Source organism: Choloepus didactylus, chromosome 8 (genome assembly GCF_015220235.1).
Source record: "Choloepus didactylus isolate mChoDid1 chromosome 8, mChoDid1.pri, whole genome shotgun sequence".
NCBI classification, from domain to species: Eukaryota; Metazoa; Chordata; class Mammalia; order Pilosa; family Megalonychidae; genus Choloepus; species Choloepus didactylus.
Genome location: NC_051314.1, coordinates 26,427,296 through 26,444,300, shown reverse-complemented (window position 1 = coordinate 26,444,300; position 17,005 = coordinate 26,427,296). Strand labels below are relative to the sequence as shown.

At 40.5% G+C, this 17,005-nt stretch overlaps 1 protein-coding gene across 1 annotated transcript in view; it reads right to left on the bottom strand.

Moving 5' to 3' along the window:
• The window catches only part of PAH (phenylalanine hydroxylase), a 99,931-nt gene that overhangs the window by 20,898 nt on the left and 62,028 nt on the right, over nucleotides 1-17,005 (bottom strand). The window contains exon 5 of the mRNA XM_037846112.1: nucleotides 6,113-6,180. Within this exon, the coding sequence (XP_037702040.1) occupies nucleotides 6,113-6,180 (68 nt within the window). The remainder of the gene's footprint in view (nucleotides 1-6,112; nucleotides 6,181-17,005) is intronic.

Below are 17,005 nucleotides of genomic sequence, written 5' to 3'. Positions count from 1 at the left end.
AACCCAGGGGTCCTGCTTTCCTGGGAAAAGGTAGGAGAGTCTGAATTCCAACTTAGCAGCTTCCAAGCTATGTGAGACTTTGGACAAGCCTTTTTAAAAAAAAAAAAAAAAAAAAAAAAATATGATTGATCAAACATAACCTGCAATATTAAAAACATGATCAAATAAGCAATGTGTGAAGTGTCTATCATAGTGCCCAGATATAGTAAATATTCAATAAATGAATTTTCTGACCCTTTTAAGATAATAGGGGAAATTCTGAGAAAACAAGCTTATTCTGGGATGTACACACATGCACATCTGTTTACTTAGGACATATTTTTCCACTTTCTACTTCCACCAAGAGACCTGATGTTTTATGACATCCTCAGCCTTTAAAGAAATTGGTCAATCATGTTTACTGGGCCATGATCTCATAAAGTAAAATAAACTAAGATATTTTAGGAGGACTACCAATTTGCCCTGAAATAAAAAGATTTCTCTTTCTCACTTAGGATCCTCCCCACCAAAAAAATCTTTTAAATAGATCATGTTATTTCTGAATTGTTCCACCAATCAAGCATGGCAATCATGGTACTCCAATAGCTGACATAGCCTTCCCTTTCCAGTCTTATTTTACTCCAAGTCTCATACATATTAATTATTACCAAGCAAAATAAGTTGGTGTTCCAGAACACAATACTAGTGTGGCAGTACTTTTTCGAATTGATGTTTTAAAACTTTGTTCAACATTCTTAGGGAGGAGAGCTGGAGCACTGTACGGTGGATGGGCACAGAATACGGGTAGCTAGTGGTGGGCAGGATTTAGCTTCTTTCCTATGTTCCAGAGGAATTCAGCTCTGGCCCCAAACATGCACATCTCAAAACAAAATCCCCATAGCTAACAAGACTCACCCTCCTACTCACTACCTTCATTCTCTTTGGCTGACAAACTCCTGCTCAACCTTCACTTCTCAGCCTAAACTTCACTTCCTCCTCTAGGAAGTCTTCCTGAAACCCCCACCCCCACCCCCCAGACAACAGTAAAGCTCCTAATTATATGGTCTCATGACACCCATGTTTTGGTTTTGGTAGCACCAATGATAATTATCATAACTTTTGTCATTACATGTCTTCCCCAATATTTCCCAAAGGGCACGTAGACCTGTCTTGCTCATCGCACTAGTCTCCAGCAGTTGGCACAGATTCCAGCACATAGCAGACACATTTTTATCAACTGATCAATATCCTGTGATTCTATGATACATAAGCAGGGAGTCTGGTCCCTGTGTGGAACAATTAATAGGAAGGTGCTGTCTGACATGCTAGTTTTGATATAGTTCATTATTAGTAGTAGCAGTATTGTTATTTGATGCAACAATGCAGGCATCATATTTTGCAGCTGTTAGAAAGAGAGTTCAGTTTTCTGATTCAAGGATGGGGATGGCTTCTCTAGTTTTTCAACAGTTGACTTACACTCTTTTGATGTCCAGTTGGGATATTGCTGGGAGAGGGCTTTGGGCATGCTCTAGCTATTTTTTGTTACTCTTTAAAATAATTGATTTTTGTCTTATAGTTTCTCCCTGAGGGCCACTGAGTTTGAGTCCTCAGTTGTGTGAACAAGCGTCTACAGGATTGAAGCCAGCAGGACACTTGGGCCCAGAATCCATGTTCCTCCTCACCCACTCAAAGGAGAGCAAAGGCTGGAGCATGTGCCAACATTTAGCCATAAACAGAGACCAGAAACTCTGCACAGGGGCAAGGAGCAGCAGGTTGTCCCTTTCTCTGAGTCTATAAATAAGGGCTTAGTGTCTATAAGCATGACATTGTATTTCAAAGTTATTAGAATATTAAAATTATTAAAGTATTGCATTTCAAAGTTGTTTTTGAAACTTCAATGTCTGTGTGACCATAGTGAGTAGCCAGAGAGAGCCCTAAAGGTGAAATCAACCCAAAGTGATATGATTACAACATTAGTAGTCAGGATTCTTGAGGACCCCAAACCACAAGGTCTCAATGACTTGATCTAAGGGGATGAAGACCTGCCACTATCAGATGGCCAGTGGAATAACTGGTGGGGGACTCAGATGAAGGACACTGGATGTCTTTAACTGGCATCTTTCTCCATTGGCATCTGCCTCCGCCTCCAACACATGGAAGCTCACTGATGGTCAAAGTCATTTGGATGTTAAAGCTGAAGCAAGGAGACCAATCACCTTTGATGCCTTTGCAGAGGCTGTCCCTTCTCATTCCCCTGCTACATGTCAGACTGTGACAGGTGCTTGATTATCAAGAACTGCTGGTCTACGGTGTTCGTTGGTTGGTCTAGGCAAAGGTTAAAAGGATTCTGACCAGAATCTTGTCACTAGAGTTTCTGTTTTCTCTTAACTACATCTTTGGCTGAAAGTGTTTTGGGATTAAGATGAAAGCAATAATGCACATTCCCTAAAGAATGTACTTTGTTCTGATCCCCCAAACACATGGAATTCAATAAAGGGAGAGAAAAAGTATGGGAATGAAATAAAATTTTCTGTTCAGTGAGTTTTGATCCCTATTGGTTATTGAGGTTCAAAATGGATCTTTTGTTTCATTGGTATAATTCAGAGACACCAACTTGGGAGCAGGGTTGAACGATTCTTTACAATTCAGAAGCTTGGAAGTATGACCCCATCCTTGCTCTATTCTGGATCATCGATCTTCCCTTTCTCCCTACTCTTTCACCATTACATATCTCTTGGCCCTAGATTTCATTCCTTCCTTCCTCTCTCCTTACAAAACCAAAAAAAAAAAAAAAAAAAAAAAAATTTAAATATACCTTTTAGACACTAAAATCTAGCATAATGCTTGGCAGATGGTAATTACTTATTTTGAATTATACAATGTTAGTACTGGAAAAAAAGAGGGGATTAGAGATTACCCAATTAGAAGGCATCACCTCATAGAGAAGAAAACTGAGATACGTAATGTAGTAGCAAAGCCATACCTAAAATCCAGATTTCCTAATTCCTTGATACAGCTCTTTTTCCCTTGATAGCACAATCACCAATATTTGTAATTTGATTGAAAATCCCACATTCAACCCAAGTGAAAAACCTCAAGGACTATATGGATACTAAGTTCCTTTATAACCCTGTAATTCTCTTGTACTTGATTCAACGTTCAATCTGGTAAGTATTCAGTTCGGTGCCAGGCACTGTAACAAACCCTAGGGAAATAGATAAAGTTGTAAGAAGGGAGTTTATGGCTTGCAGAGGAAGCAGACAAGTCATAAGTAACTATGATTCCTGAGGAGTGAGCCGAGTACTCTGGGGCATAGAAGGAGAGTGAGGGGTTCGGTGCACCTGGTAGAGACTGTGCACCTGGTACAGTCTGACCAGTTCAGTTGGCTAGAATGGATTGGATAAGTGCTGGAAGATGATATTAGAGATGTTGGCAGAAGTCAGATAGCAAACGGCTTCTTAAGTTTTACTTTGGAGAGTGTATTTTATGACACTCTCCAAAGTGTGGATGAAGGGGCATCCGCAAAGCCCATGAAAGTATATGAAAGTATATGAAAGATGAAAAGTATTGCAAAAGTATTGAAAAATGAAAGTATATGAAAGTATATGAAAGATGATAGTATATGAAAGATAGTATATGAAAGATAGTATATGAAAGATGATAGTATTGCATGATACATTGAATCAGACTGTGCAGTCCAAAGTCTGGTTCTACCATGTTCTGACTGTGTGAACTTGGGAAAGTTACTTCTGAGTTTCTATTTCTTCATCTATCAAATGGCATCAAGAAGAGTTAACAACATCATAATGTTATTTTAGGAATAAATGAGACAAATGTAATAAATATAAAAATACAAGGAAAGACGTCTTAGTACAATGCCTGGGACATAGTATACATTCAATACCATGTTAGGTATTATTGTGCATTTATTTGTCTGTATCACCTTTTTTTTTTTTTTTTTTTGGTGGGGAAGAAGGCCCCACAGTTTTAAATAGATTTTCGAGAAGATCCATGAGTTCACCAACAGTTAAGAACCACTGAAGAGCTGGAGCCCAATGGAAGGTTTTAAGCATATAAATAATGTGACCAAAGAGTTCATTTTAAATAGCCTGAGTTGGAAGGGGTTGTGGGATATGCAGGGTTAAACATTCATGTGGCACTCAGGATAGAGGCCAAAGCTAGAGATCCAAATGTGGAAGCTATTGGCTGGACAGTGGCTGAAGCCAAGGAAGACGGCCAAAGCTGAATCCTGAAAGACACGGCAATTTCTGAGGTGGGAGGAAGAGGCCAATGGAGACTGAGAAGAAGCATTCAGAAAGGTAGAAAGTAGAATGCCAGCAACTGAGGTAAGAGAATATCTCAAAGAAGGAAGAGAAGATAAATAGCATCAAAAGCTTAAAAGAAATGAGGTAAAATCAGGTCTGAAATAGGCTTTGAATTTGACAAGTTCAGCCCCTAATTAGCCACATGACCTTGGGCACATCGCTTAACCATCTGGATTCATTTATAAAAAATGGGAAATCAAGAAGAAGGTCTCTAACATTCCTCCAAGAACCCAATCGTCTATGGACAGTTTTCAACAATCAATTTAACTTATTTGGGTTACATCCAGGATTGTGAGGTATGAAATAACTTCTACTTAGCTTAACCTCCTTTTCATCAGGTTTTACATTTTTATCAAAAGGAGTCTTAGTACAATGCCTGGGAATTGTACTAAGAAAGATCAGTGAGGAAGGTCAGTTTCTGCTCTCAAATTCCAACAGCTAGGATGTGAGTGAATATACCTCCTAAACAGCCCCTCTTTGATTATATAGAGAACTATTGTCTCCTCACCCTGAGAGAGAGTCTCCACAAACTCAGGGAGGTAGTTCAGAATGAGTTTGGAGTTATACAAATCTGGGTTCAGAACCTGATTATGCCACTTGACCTTGACAAGTTCTTTAACTTTTTGAAGTTTTAGTTTCCCCATCTGAGAAATGGGGAGCAAGACTAGATGAATAATATAAACTAAGTATTTAGCAAAACCCCAGATTCACAGCAAGCAGATAATAAATATGACCTATTATTAGTACTGATTATCTGAAGAAAAACTCTTGCCTGTACTTGATTCGATGGTTTCACCTAAACATATGGGGCAAAGGTGGGGACAGTGGAGAGAGAAGTCACCATGTTCTTTGATTCTTGCACAACACAAGTCAAGACCCAGAGGGGCCTTACAGTTTTTGACCAAGGTCAACAAAGTTCTGGATCCATCCACCCCCAGGAATACTCAGAAAAGGAAATGCTATCATTTTATCTGAGGTTCTTTTCATTTTGAAGGCAACTATGTATGCAGTATACAAAGTTCCATCGTTTCTTTTGCTCCCCGATATTAAATCAAAGCTGTTAATTTAAAGTACTATTACTTCAGTGTTCTGGTCAACTTTTAACACCTGTTTCTTCTTTTGCATGTCTTTTCACCCAGGAATGGTTCTCCGTCCCAAACCTTAATTCCCCGTGTATTTCTCTAGTTCCTCCTACTCAAACCAGCACAACAGGCCTCCTCTCAAATGTTTGCTATTTGCATTTTCTTTTGGCTGAAATAGGGTAGAGGAGGAGCATAGTATTCAAAACAGAAAAAAACGCAAACCCAATCCTAAAATTGCCCTTCACAGCTGGGTCAGACCGGATAAAGTAGAATGCTGAAGCTAGGCTCGCCTGAAACCTCAAATGATTCATTATTTCAGTAAAGCAGCCAACTCCTTCTTTAATGTAAATGATTCTCTTCAGCCTTCTTCCCTGTTTCATGTGGAGAATGCCAGGGCCTGTTTTATTCAGGACTGAGGCCTTTTGTATTTGCTTCAGACCCCACAGGATAACAAGACAACAAAGCTTGGGAGAGAGCCTGGCCCCAGAGCAGTGAGAAATTCTATATTGTCTACAGGCAATTAGAAAAAGAAGTGTTATTAAAGGGAGGGTTGAAACACACACACACACACACACACACACACACACACACACACACACACACACACACACACACACACACACACACGGCAGAATTTTCCATACAAGTCTTTTCCAACCCTGGGCAAGGGAGTAGGAGACTAAGGGTGGAGTCTTCTCTCTTCCCCAACAAGCAGGGCAGACTTACTGTCGGTAGTTGTAGGCAATGTCAGCAAACTGTTTTCGCCTTGCTCGGTACACAGGATCTTTAAAACCCTAGGAGAAAAGAGACACTTGAGTTTTGGAAGGAGAGGCATGGTATACCTATGAATGCCCTCACTGGGGGTTTTTGAGACCTGAACATGCATCTCTCCTTCCCCTGACTACACTCTGAAAATAGTCTCAGTTTAACTTAATTTGAGCTCTCCCATCAGATATTAAGAGTGACACATAACTTGCAATACCTTCAAGTCAAAGTAAGTCTCCCTGCCACGGGTTCCCAAGTAAGAAGTCTAACATACTGGAAGCATATTGGAAGCAATGAAATTATTTCAGGATATTTGTTTTTCCTATTCCTTTGCTTTGTTTTGTTTGGAAATTTTTTTTTTTTGATAAAAAAAGTTAATAAAAACAAACAGTAAAAGAAGTCTAAAGTATAAGCATGCTAAATTAGGAAGTTCGTAGGACATATACCTATGATAAAGGTATACAATACACATTAAATTTCTGATGAATAGTATGTATTTAACACTGTCTCCTAACTTTTTCAATGTCAGTTCTCTTTGGTGTGTGTGCATGTGTGTGTATGTGTGTGTATACAGACAAATAGGTATATGCCTACAGCTAATTGCATTTTTTAAAAATACCATTGATTCCATGCCTGCTCTGTGGGAGCCTGTGCTGGAAATTTATTTTTTCATAAATCTCACAGCAAACTAGTAAAGCAAACCAGTACGATTATCTCCCCATTCCCCACCTCACCCCCTTTTTTTTTTTTAAATTTTAATTTAATTTTTTTTATTAAATTCAGTTTTATTGAAATACATTCACACACCATACAATCATCCATGATATACAATCCACTGTCCACAGTATGATAACATAGTTAGGCATTCATCACCACAATCTATCTCTGAACATTGTCCTTACATCAGAAAGAACCAGAACAAGAATAAAAAATAAAAGTGAAAAAAGAACACCCAAATCATCCCCCTATCCCACCCCATTTGTCTTTTAGTTTTTATCTCCATTTTTCTACTCATCCATACACTAGATAAAGGGGGTGTGATCCACAAGGTCTTCACAATCACACTGTCACCCCTTGTAATCTACATTATTATATAATTGTCTTCAGGAGTCCAGACTGCTGGGTTGGAGTTTGGTAGTTTCAGGTATTTACTTCTAGCTATTCCAATACATTAAAACCTAAGAAGTGTTATCTATATAGTGTGTAAGAATGTCCACCAGAGTGACCTCTCGACTCCATTTGAAATCTCTCAGCCACTGAAACTATTTCGTCTCATTTTGCATCCCCCTTTTGGTCAAGAAGATACTCTCAGTCCCATGATGCCAGGTCCACATTCATCCCCAGGAGTCATATTCTGTATTGCCAGGGAGATTTACACCCCTGGGAGTCCGGTCCCACATAGGGGGGAGGGCAGCAAGTTCACCTGTCAAGATGGCTCAGTTAGAGAGAGAGAGGGCCACATCTGAGCAACAAAGAGGTACTCAGAGGGAGACTCTTAGGCACAATTATATGCAAGTTTAGACTCTCCTTTGCGGTAATGAGCTTCATAAGGGCAAGTCCCATGACCGCACCTCGCCCCTTTTTTAATTTTTTACCAGGAGAATAAACAGTGACTCAGAGAAGTCAAGTCACAGCTAAGGTGGGACCCTCCCATGCTTGCTTTGCTACACCTCTATAATTGTCAATCTGTACATCTTGGCAGGGGCTCCACTAACTGAGAAATCTGGCTCAGTACACAAAAATAGAGGAGATAATCCTTTCTCCTCTGAGGCTGATTTGCAGACAACCTTTCTTCCAACAATTCTTAAGCTGCACGTTTGGGAGTGAAAATAGATAAGTGTGTCTTTCAGTGTTGGAGAGGTACATCCCTGAGTTGATGGTGATCCCAACTGATAAAAAGGACATTCTCCTAAAATGTTAATTGTAATCCAAAATTTTGGTATGACAAGAAACTGCTGTATCACTACAGAACTTCAGTTCGTTCCCTCTAAACATTTCCCAACAAGCCACGGCATCTATCATTTTAGCTTGCAATTTCTCTACCCATCACCCCTCCAAACCAAATTGTTAATGATTCGGAAATAAAGGCTTGTATTATGGAGTTCAATATTTAAAGAAGTTTTTTTTTTTTTTTCTTAAGTTAAGTACTCCCTCATTTTCAGATACTGCTTTTCTGTTTATTTGATTGGTTGGTTGGTTGGTTTCTGTTTTTAAAATCAGGGTCTACCAGTGATTCCAAAGAATCAGGGGTCAATGTATATAATTTAATTCCTCTGAGAATCCGTAGCAGAGAGTCTGGCATACAGAAAGAACTACAGACACTTGTTGAAGGAGGAAGAAAGAAAAGGAGAGATGGAGGGGGGTGGGAGGGAGAGAGAAGTTAATTTCCTAAGATATATTTTGAGAAACAGAGAATACAAATTTGCAAACTGGGAAAGTAAAGTTTCCATATACTTTTTTAAATTCCAAAATTAAATCCAAGACAAATTAAGTGATATTTCAGTTTAGAAAATATTTCATGACATGGTAATTATAAAGTGTAGCACTATTGTTCTTCCTAGAACATTGAATGGCTTTGAATCATTACATACAGGTAGGATAACCTAGGAATCTGAGAACTGACAACTGCTGGGCCCCAAAGTCCCTTTGGGATGGGGCAGTAAGGAAAGTGGGCAAATACGGCTTGATTTCCAAGCAGCACTAACACACCTTTTCAGGAACTTGTCTACTGGGCTAAACCATGAACGCTTATTTGAACATCTCTCCGTACTTAGGACTCAAAAATAACCTTAATGTTTGTCAGTAGTTAAGGTTTGATTGTTATAGTTGTCCTCCAGTTCATAAGTATAAAATGTAGCCTTTCGCACCTGTAAGGCCCCTTGGAGAATATTTACTTTGGTATTTTAATTTAGAAATAAGGAAAGTGAAGCCCATAAGGTCATTTGCCCAAGGGGCCTTAACTGCACCTTCATTTGGGTTTTCTGATCCTGCAGAGTTGAGGTTTGATGGTGGAGGCAGGAAACCAAGGAAGAAAAAAAAAAACAATAATTCCTCTTAATCAGTGGATTTTTACTTCTTATCCTGCTTCCAGATATGGGATGCCCATGAAAATTTCACTTCTCCATTTGGCTCTTTATCTTTTATTTTTACTATGTCTTTTCTAGGTGGTTTAAAGATTTTTCCATTGGTGAAAAAAAGCTTAACGCAAAATTGTATATCCACTGGGGTTATCAACTATGTCAGTGGGAATACACACACACACATACACACACATGTATACATGAGACGACAGAAAAGAAACACATGAAAGTATAACGAATTATCTCTAGGTAGTAGAAAAAATGGTTGATTGTTTTACTCTTTTACACTATGTATATTTTTTTTTTTGTTTTTTTACTGTGAAAAATCTGTCAAATCATTTGGAGGCAGCAGAAGAGTGACATATTGACATGCAGGGACACACATATGCATAATATATTACAAAGGTTTTCCATACAGAAAGGCTCCTAACCATGGTCCTTTCAGGCTCTAAGTTTCTAATAAGTTCACTACTAGCCTACAAGGATAACCCACAAACCAGACTGCAAGGACTTCTGCTCTCCCAGTTACCAGGAGCCAAAGAGAGCTGTGGCCTTGAAGTACAGTGTCGGGGATCTGGCCTCCCATCCTTTGGGCTGCTGGAAGACCACAGACAGAGTGTCTGTGGACATGCAGAAAGCATTTTGAATTAAGCTACAGTTGGTGAATGACTAATTATCCCGTCTCAATTTAGACTAATAGCAGCAATTTTGGTAGCACTGCATGTAATTTATTTGTAATCACTCTGTCTCAATTAAACTAATAGCAGCAATTTTGGTTGCACCACATGTAACCAAGTATGTTTTGACAGGAAAATATACTGTTGGTGAAGGAGTTGGGGGGCTGGGGAGTGGAGTGGATGGGAGAAAGTGTGGAGATTTCTGCAGGATGCAAAGTTATAACGTTACTTAAGTCTACATGCACTTTCCTTAATTGCAGAAAAGCTTCATTATTTGGACAATAGTTGGGGTGTTGAGGGGTGTGATTTTTATTTCTGTGGAAGATTTGGGGAGAGGGTAACTACCTGTATATGGAAAAGTGTTCTGAATATTCTTCTAGACTGAGACATTTATTCAATCATTTCTTGATAATCGTGGTTGAGGTTAAACATCAGAAATGCCATCTTAAGACTCTTGAGGAGAAGAACCTGGGTTTTAGAATCAGACAGGACTTCATTGGAATTCTGACCCATTCATTCAGTAGAAGCATAGCCTGGGATGTCATCAATTAATCTCTTAGAGACTCATCAAGAGGCTGTTAGTAGATCTCATTTCACAGTGTTGTGAAAATTGGCTTAGGTAATGCAGGGAGAGCATTGTGGTAGATTAAGTTATGTACTCCAATTTAGACATGTTTTTAATTTTAATCCACATTCCTGTGGGTATGAACTCACTGTAAATAGGACCTCTTGAAGACATCATTTTAATTAAGATATGGCCCAACTGAATGAGGGTGGGTTTGATTCCATATTACTAGAGGCCTTATAAAGAGAAGAAACTGAAAGCCAGAGTTAGAGAAGGCCACAGGGAAAAGCTCAAACTCAGCAGAGCCTGGAAGAGGAGCTAGAAAGGAGAAAACATCACCATGTAATGGGAAGCAGAAATTTGCTGACAAATGCTCCCCCCTCTGTCCACTCTGAGTTGCTGGCCATGATCACTAGAAAGACCAAGAAGCCTGTTCTGAATGGATTCGGATACCTGGAGTCATTGTTTTACTTCTCCCCTCACCTCTTCCTTCACATCCAATAATCAATTTCTGACTATTCTACCTTCTAAATATATTGAGTCTATCCTTTTATTTTATTCTTATACCTAACACCTTAAATCAGGCCTCCGTCATCTCTTGCCTGGAATACTATAACTATTTTCTAAGTGGTCCTTTTCTGTCTCCTCTTCTTCCTCCACTGAAGCCAAAGTGGGCTTATAAAATGCAGACCTGGGAAGGTCACTCCACTCTTTAAAAATCTTCAGTGGCTTCTCCTTACCTTTAAGTCCAAAATCCGTAATTCAGTCTAAAAGGCTGTATGTGATCTGGCCTTTGCTGACATTTCCTACTCTCTGCTGAGCCACTGTTGCCCTCATCCTATGCTGCAAATAACACTGGCCTCACCATAATTCCTTAAACACACCATGCTCATTTCCACATCTGAAGGCCTTCACACGTGCTCTTGCCTCGGATTGAAATGCTCTTCCACACTATCTTAGGCTGATTATCTCCTACCAGTTCTTTTGGTTTTAGTTTGAAGTGCACATTTAGAACCTTCCTTGATTTTCCAAACTGTATTGGTTTCCCACTATGACATGCTCCCTCAGCAACCAGGGTGTGTCTCCTTTCAGACAGTCATTACCCTTGTTAATAATTGTTAAATTCAGGACCTGTTTGTCTTGCTTCCCTAGCACATCCCTGAGTAAGAGCTGTTAAGAAAATTATCTGAAACGTGAAAAGGGGCAAAAATTTACCATGTACCTTTTCAAAGTCATATTGGATCATTGTCTAGCAAGCTCCCTGGATGGTCTAGGGGGAGTTATATTTATTTAATGTATAATGTACTACTTATTAAGGCCCAGACTCTGAAAAGCTAGATCCTGATTTTTAGAAGATAAATTAGTTGCAAAAGATTTTTTCTGGTTAAGTTGCAAGTGATTTCTGCCTGGTTATGGTTTTATTGCCTTGTAGGACATTAATCATTTGTGAATTCATCTTTGAATCTTATCCAGCATTCCATCTTTCACTGACTATATATACTTTGGTCTTTTGTATCTTCTTGGTGCTCTCATTAATGAGTCAAATGGATGCTTGATAAGTGTTCCCTATATATCTGTATGATAGTTGCCTTTTTAATGTTTTGAAAATTATGCTTTGTCAGAGTGACTTGGTAGAAATGGAACAAGTATTTGATGACTCAAGAGATGGACCCTTAGAAAAGTCTCCAGCAGGGCACAGAGGTTGAGAAGTTTGAGTGGGAGAAAGGAAGAGGAAAGGAGAGAGGTTTGGAAAATATAGCCCTGTTCATGAAGAATATGATGGAAAGTAGGTGTTGGTGATTGAGTCATGTTCAAGTCTTAATCCATATTTCTGTGAGTGTAAACCCATTTGTAACTAAGACCTTTGAAGATATAATTAGTTAAGGTGTGGACTCATTTGTGACTAGGATTTTTGAAGATCCTATTTAGAAAAGAGGTCAAATTGAATTATGCTGGGCCTTAATCCACAAGGCTTGATGCAGGTCTTATAAAGAGAAGGTAATTGGATGTGGTCAGAGAAAGCCACAGGAAGAGGCTGGAAGTTGGAGGAAACCAGAGGAACAGACACAATGAGAGAGAGTTTGCCATGTGATGGGGGGCAGATATGCAAGCTAAGAAACCCCAAGGCTTGTGGCAAGCCAGCACCAGAATGCTACAGACTTTGGGGAGAACCATGGCCTTGCTGATTTCGACTTCTAGCCTCCTAAACTATGAGCCAATAAATCCCTGTTGTTAAGCTGACCAGTATGTGGTATTTGTCATAGGAGCTCCGGCAAGACAAGACAGCTGGGAAACTCAATATCCACACCTTGAAAGATGGAAAAGCAGGTGGAGACCTGGATCAAGAAATGGAAATGAACACTGAAGGGCTGTTGTGCAGGCTGATACTTTCCCTAACAGAAAGGCCTCCCAGTATAGCTCTTCAGCTTGGTCCCAGACACCAGGGCCAGTTAAACTAAAAGAGCAAGCTCCAGGGTTAGGGCAGGTGAGGCAGAGGCTGCTGGTGTTCCCCAAGACCTGCCCTCTCCTCCTCTTCCAGGACACCTGGCTAAGCTACATCCTCTAATCTCCTTTGCCGCTAGTAGCGGCCACGTGACTGAGCTCTGACAGATGGAACTTGAGTGCAAGGATGTGAGTAGACCTGTAGGTTTGACCTATGAAAACCTCCCTGGGGCAATTCTCACTCTCTTTATCCATGTGCTGGAAGAATGCAGCAGTCTGTAAGGATTTGGAGGAGGATGGAGTGAGAAACAGCACTGCTACCTGAAAGACTGTGTGGAACAGTTTCCCAACTGACCCACACTGGAAGTCAAATTTTATTGGGTTAAGCCATGGAGATTAGGGGTTGTTTGATAAGCAGTTAACCTACCCTGGTAGCTAGAGGAATCGATCTAGATCTCCATGTTGCAGAAAGCCCTCCCTAACCGTTCTAGTACACAGTGACCTCTCCTTCCCAGGAACTGGTAGCAGAATCTATATGGCTCATTAAATCTGGCATCTAATTATGTGCTATTTTGAGTTATGACTTAACTAAGTGGTATCCAAACTGTGTTCCATGGAATGCTACCTTTTCAAATAATGTTGCTAGGTATTCCATTAAAAAGAGGCTCCATGGGTGAATAAGTTTGAGAAGCACATTGTTGAATGGGTTTCATTTTTGTAGGACTTTCCAAAGCCTCTAATGATATAATGGGGCTTATATATGCTCAAAAAAGGGTTCTGGAATATAGTGTTCTTCTCTTTGATCATGGATTTTTTTAATAGAGAACATTTTGGGAAATACGTATATTTCTTTCACTTATATACATCTTGTGCTTCCTGTGAGTTTACAAGTCATGAAGAATTGACTTTATTTTGGACTTAATACTCTACACCTAAAATATAAAACACAACGTGATGTACACCATCACTGAGACATGGCCACAGCTCTACAGTAACAGTGTGAAAAGCTTAGCCGGGGGTGAGATGGGAGAAGCTCTTCAGGGAGGTTGTTATTTATGAGTTGGGTCTTAAAAGACAAATAGAGATTTTCCAACTTGGGATGATACGGCAAAACATTCCAGGTGAAGGGAACAACGTGGACAGGAGCACAGACACTAGAAAATGATCAGAGAAAGGGGAGTCAACCTTAAAAATGGGAATCAAACAGAAACCACTTGGATTTGGCCTGCCAAGTGTACAGTTGCTACCCCAGGCCCCTCTGGCATCCTTTTGGGAAGAGCAGACACGACACCCCATCTCCCTCTATCTTATTACTGGAGGCCTCTGGAGGTCAGGGGTGATGTTTTATTTATTATTTCAACCCCTTTTCCTCTAATGGCCTGGGAAATGGTCCATATACACTTGAGACTGCACAGCCCTCTGTGCCTAAGATTTCTTGTTTGAAAATCAGAGAGTGCAACCCTCGCAGGGTTGTTAAAAAGTTTAAATTAAAAATTCATGTAAAGCATTTAACACAGTGCCTGGCACCCTGTCCACATTCATGAAATGTTAGCTAGGAATATCACTAGCTTACTTAATGTTTATAGAAGGAAGAAAGAAGAAAGGAAGGAGGTAGTGAGGAGGTGGGCAACAAAGAAATGAAGGCTGGACAGAGAGAGTGCAGTGTAGCTCGCCTATTTCATTTTCCCACTTAGCTAGAGCTGGAAGGCAGACGCCCTTTGCCTTCTATTTCGAGAACAATCCTTGCTTTGCCTCATTTCTCAGTGAGGCCTTTTTGGAGGCCCTGATGTGAGATATTGGGTCAAATGTCAGCACATGCTGCCAAAGGCAGAGGTCAGTGGAAGAAGACATCATGCTGAGTGCACGGGGACAGTGCAGAACAGAGGGTCCTTTTGGAAAGAACACCCCTGCCTCCCTTTGGGCTGGTGTCCTTTTGCAGTTTGTGTATCAGAGCCGTGGTATGTGGGGAAGCATCCTGGTGGGTCTGCTCTGCCCTTGGCCCACGTCCCCAGGACCTGATGAGAAACCATCCAGGGACAGAGAGAGCCTGGAGCCTCCTCTTTGGGGGGACTGTGTACTTGATAAATTGAATTTTTATGATAAAATCATGACACCAAGAGGCCAGGGAGCCAAAGATGTGGGTTGGGTTTGTAAAGAAAAATGAATTCCAGAGAGTTTTAAGGCCAGCCCTGCCTGCCTCTGAGGGGACAGGAGGATACTGTGAAGGAAATGTCAATGTGTCCAGGCTGGCCTCCCTCCCACTGCCCCAAATGAGCAGGGAGGGAGGCCAACTGCAGGAATGTTGGGTGGGGGCAGAGGAGAGGAGGCTGGAAGGAGGAGAAAACACCCTGATGGACAAACCCCCTGGACTGGGTACCAGGGGCCACTCAGCTTTGCTGAGAAATGACATATTTGGAGATGCTTTGCTTACAGGGCTGACAGCTGTCCCAGACAGACACCTCCAAAGGGGATACAGACAGAGCTTTACTTGGAGCAGCGTTTGCCACCCCAGGGGTCTGCAGGGATTGGCTGCTCCACACAGAGGAAGATGGAAGGGAGATCAAAACCCTGCAATTTTACCTTTATTTTATTTTATTTCGGGGGTGGGGGATATTTGAGTAATATATGTTAGGAACCTTAAATACAATTTCTATCCTTACACTCAGTAATTTTACAACTAAGATTCAAGGAAGCAATTGGAGTTTCACATGAAGATCAGGCAAGGCTTTTTAATGCAGATTTATTGTGACAGTGAAAAGCTGGCAACCTCCCACCTACTTGCCAGTGGGGACTGGTTAGCAATTTATGGCACTGCATTCAAAAATATACTTGTGTATATACATATATATATATAGAGAGAGAGAGAGAGGAAGAGAGGAAGGAAGCAAATCAAATGTTAATATTGACTATTTCTGAAGACAATGGTAATCAGGTATTTTTTCTGTTTTAAATCCTAGGGAAAGGGGCATTCACTTTGTTTCTGTTGATAAAATACTTTCTCATTGTAAAAATTTCAAAAACAGAATGGTACAGAGAGAAAAATAAAAATAAGGTGATCTTCATTTTCATCATGCTTTTCTGTATTTCCAAGTTCACTATAAGGAGTTTAATTATTTGAATTAGAAACAAAATAAACATAAATTGCTTATATTGTAAAAGGCAGTCTACCCACAAAATACCTCTCCTTTTGTCTCTATGAAAGAGCCTGGAATTCCGACATTTGTTGGACCTCTATCTCCAGGCACAAGTGAGCACTGGATTAAGAGTCTAAGGACACAAAATTTAGCATGGGATCTTAGAAAAATCATTTACTCACATGGGGCCTCAATGCATCTCTCTGTAAAATGGGAACATCTGCTTTGCTTACTGAAAAACGCCATCGTAAAGAGTAAATACCATCATGAGGGTTCCTTGTCCACTATACTCAGATAGATGTGAGGAGAAAACTTATAAAATGCAGATGCTCCCATTAGGTCACACAAAACCGTGACTAATGTAAAAGGCTTCAAAGTCATGTAAAGATTAAGGAGCATTTTACCTGGCAGAGACTAAAGGGCAGGCAACATGTTGGTGGGGGAGGATGGCACTTCTCAATACACAGTGAGGGAGGCTGTCAGAATCGGCATCGACTCCCAGCCTGGGCTGCTCCTCCCCAGGACCCCTGCCCCATCCCAGTCCTCTACTCAGAAATCCTTGAAGGACCTCCTCCCCTGCCCACAGGACACAAGACACAGTCCTAGTTCCTTTGCTTACTAGAAGACCTTTTTAGATCAGACTACAACACACAGCCCAGCCTAATGTCCCCACACTCTCTCCTTCATACCTAATGCATCAGCCAGTCATTCTGGAAATATTTCAAACACTTTCAGAACTCTGAGCTTTTTCATTTACTATTCTCTCAGCCCTCATGAATCTCCCTTTCCTTATCTGACTAGCATCTTCTCAGTTTTTAAGATCCAGTCACAATGTGTTCACTCTCATCCCATCCCACCCTGTACCATCAGACTTATTAGTTCAGTTACTGTTTCCCGAGTACTTGATTTAAAATCTCTGTGATTGGTAACTGTACAAAGCCAGAAACTAAGATGAT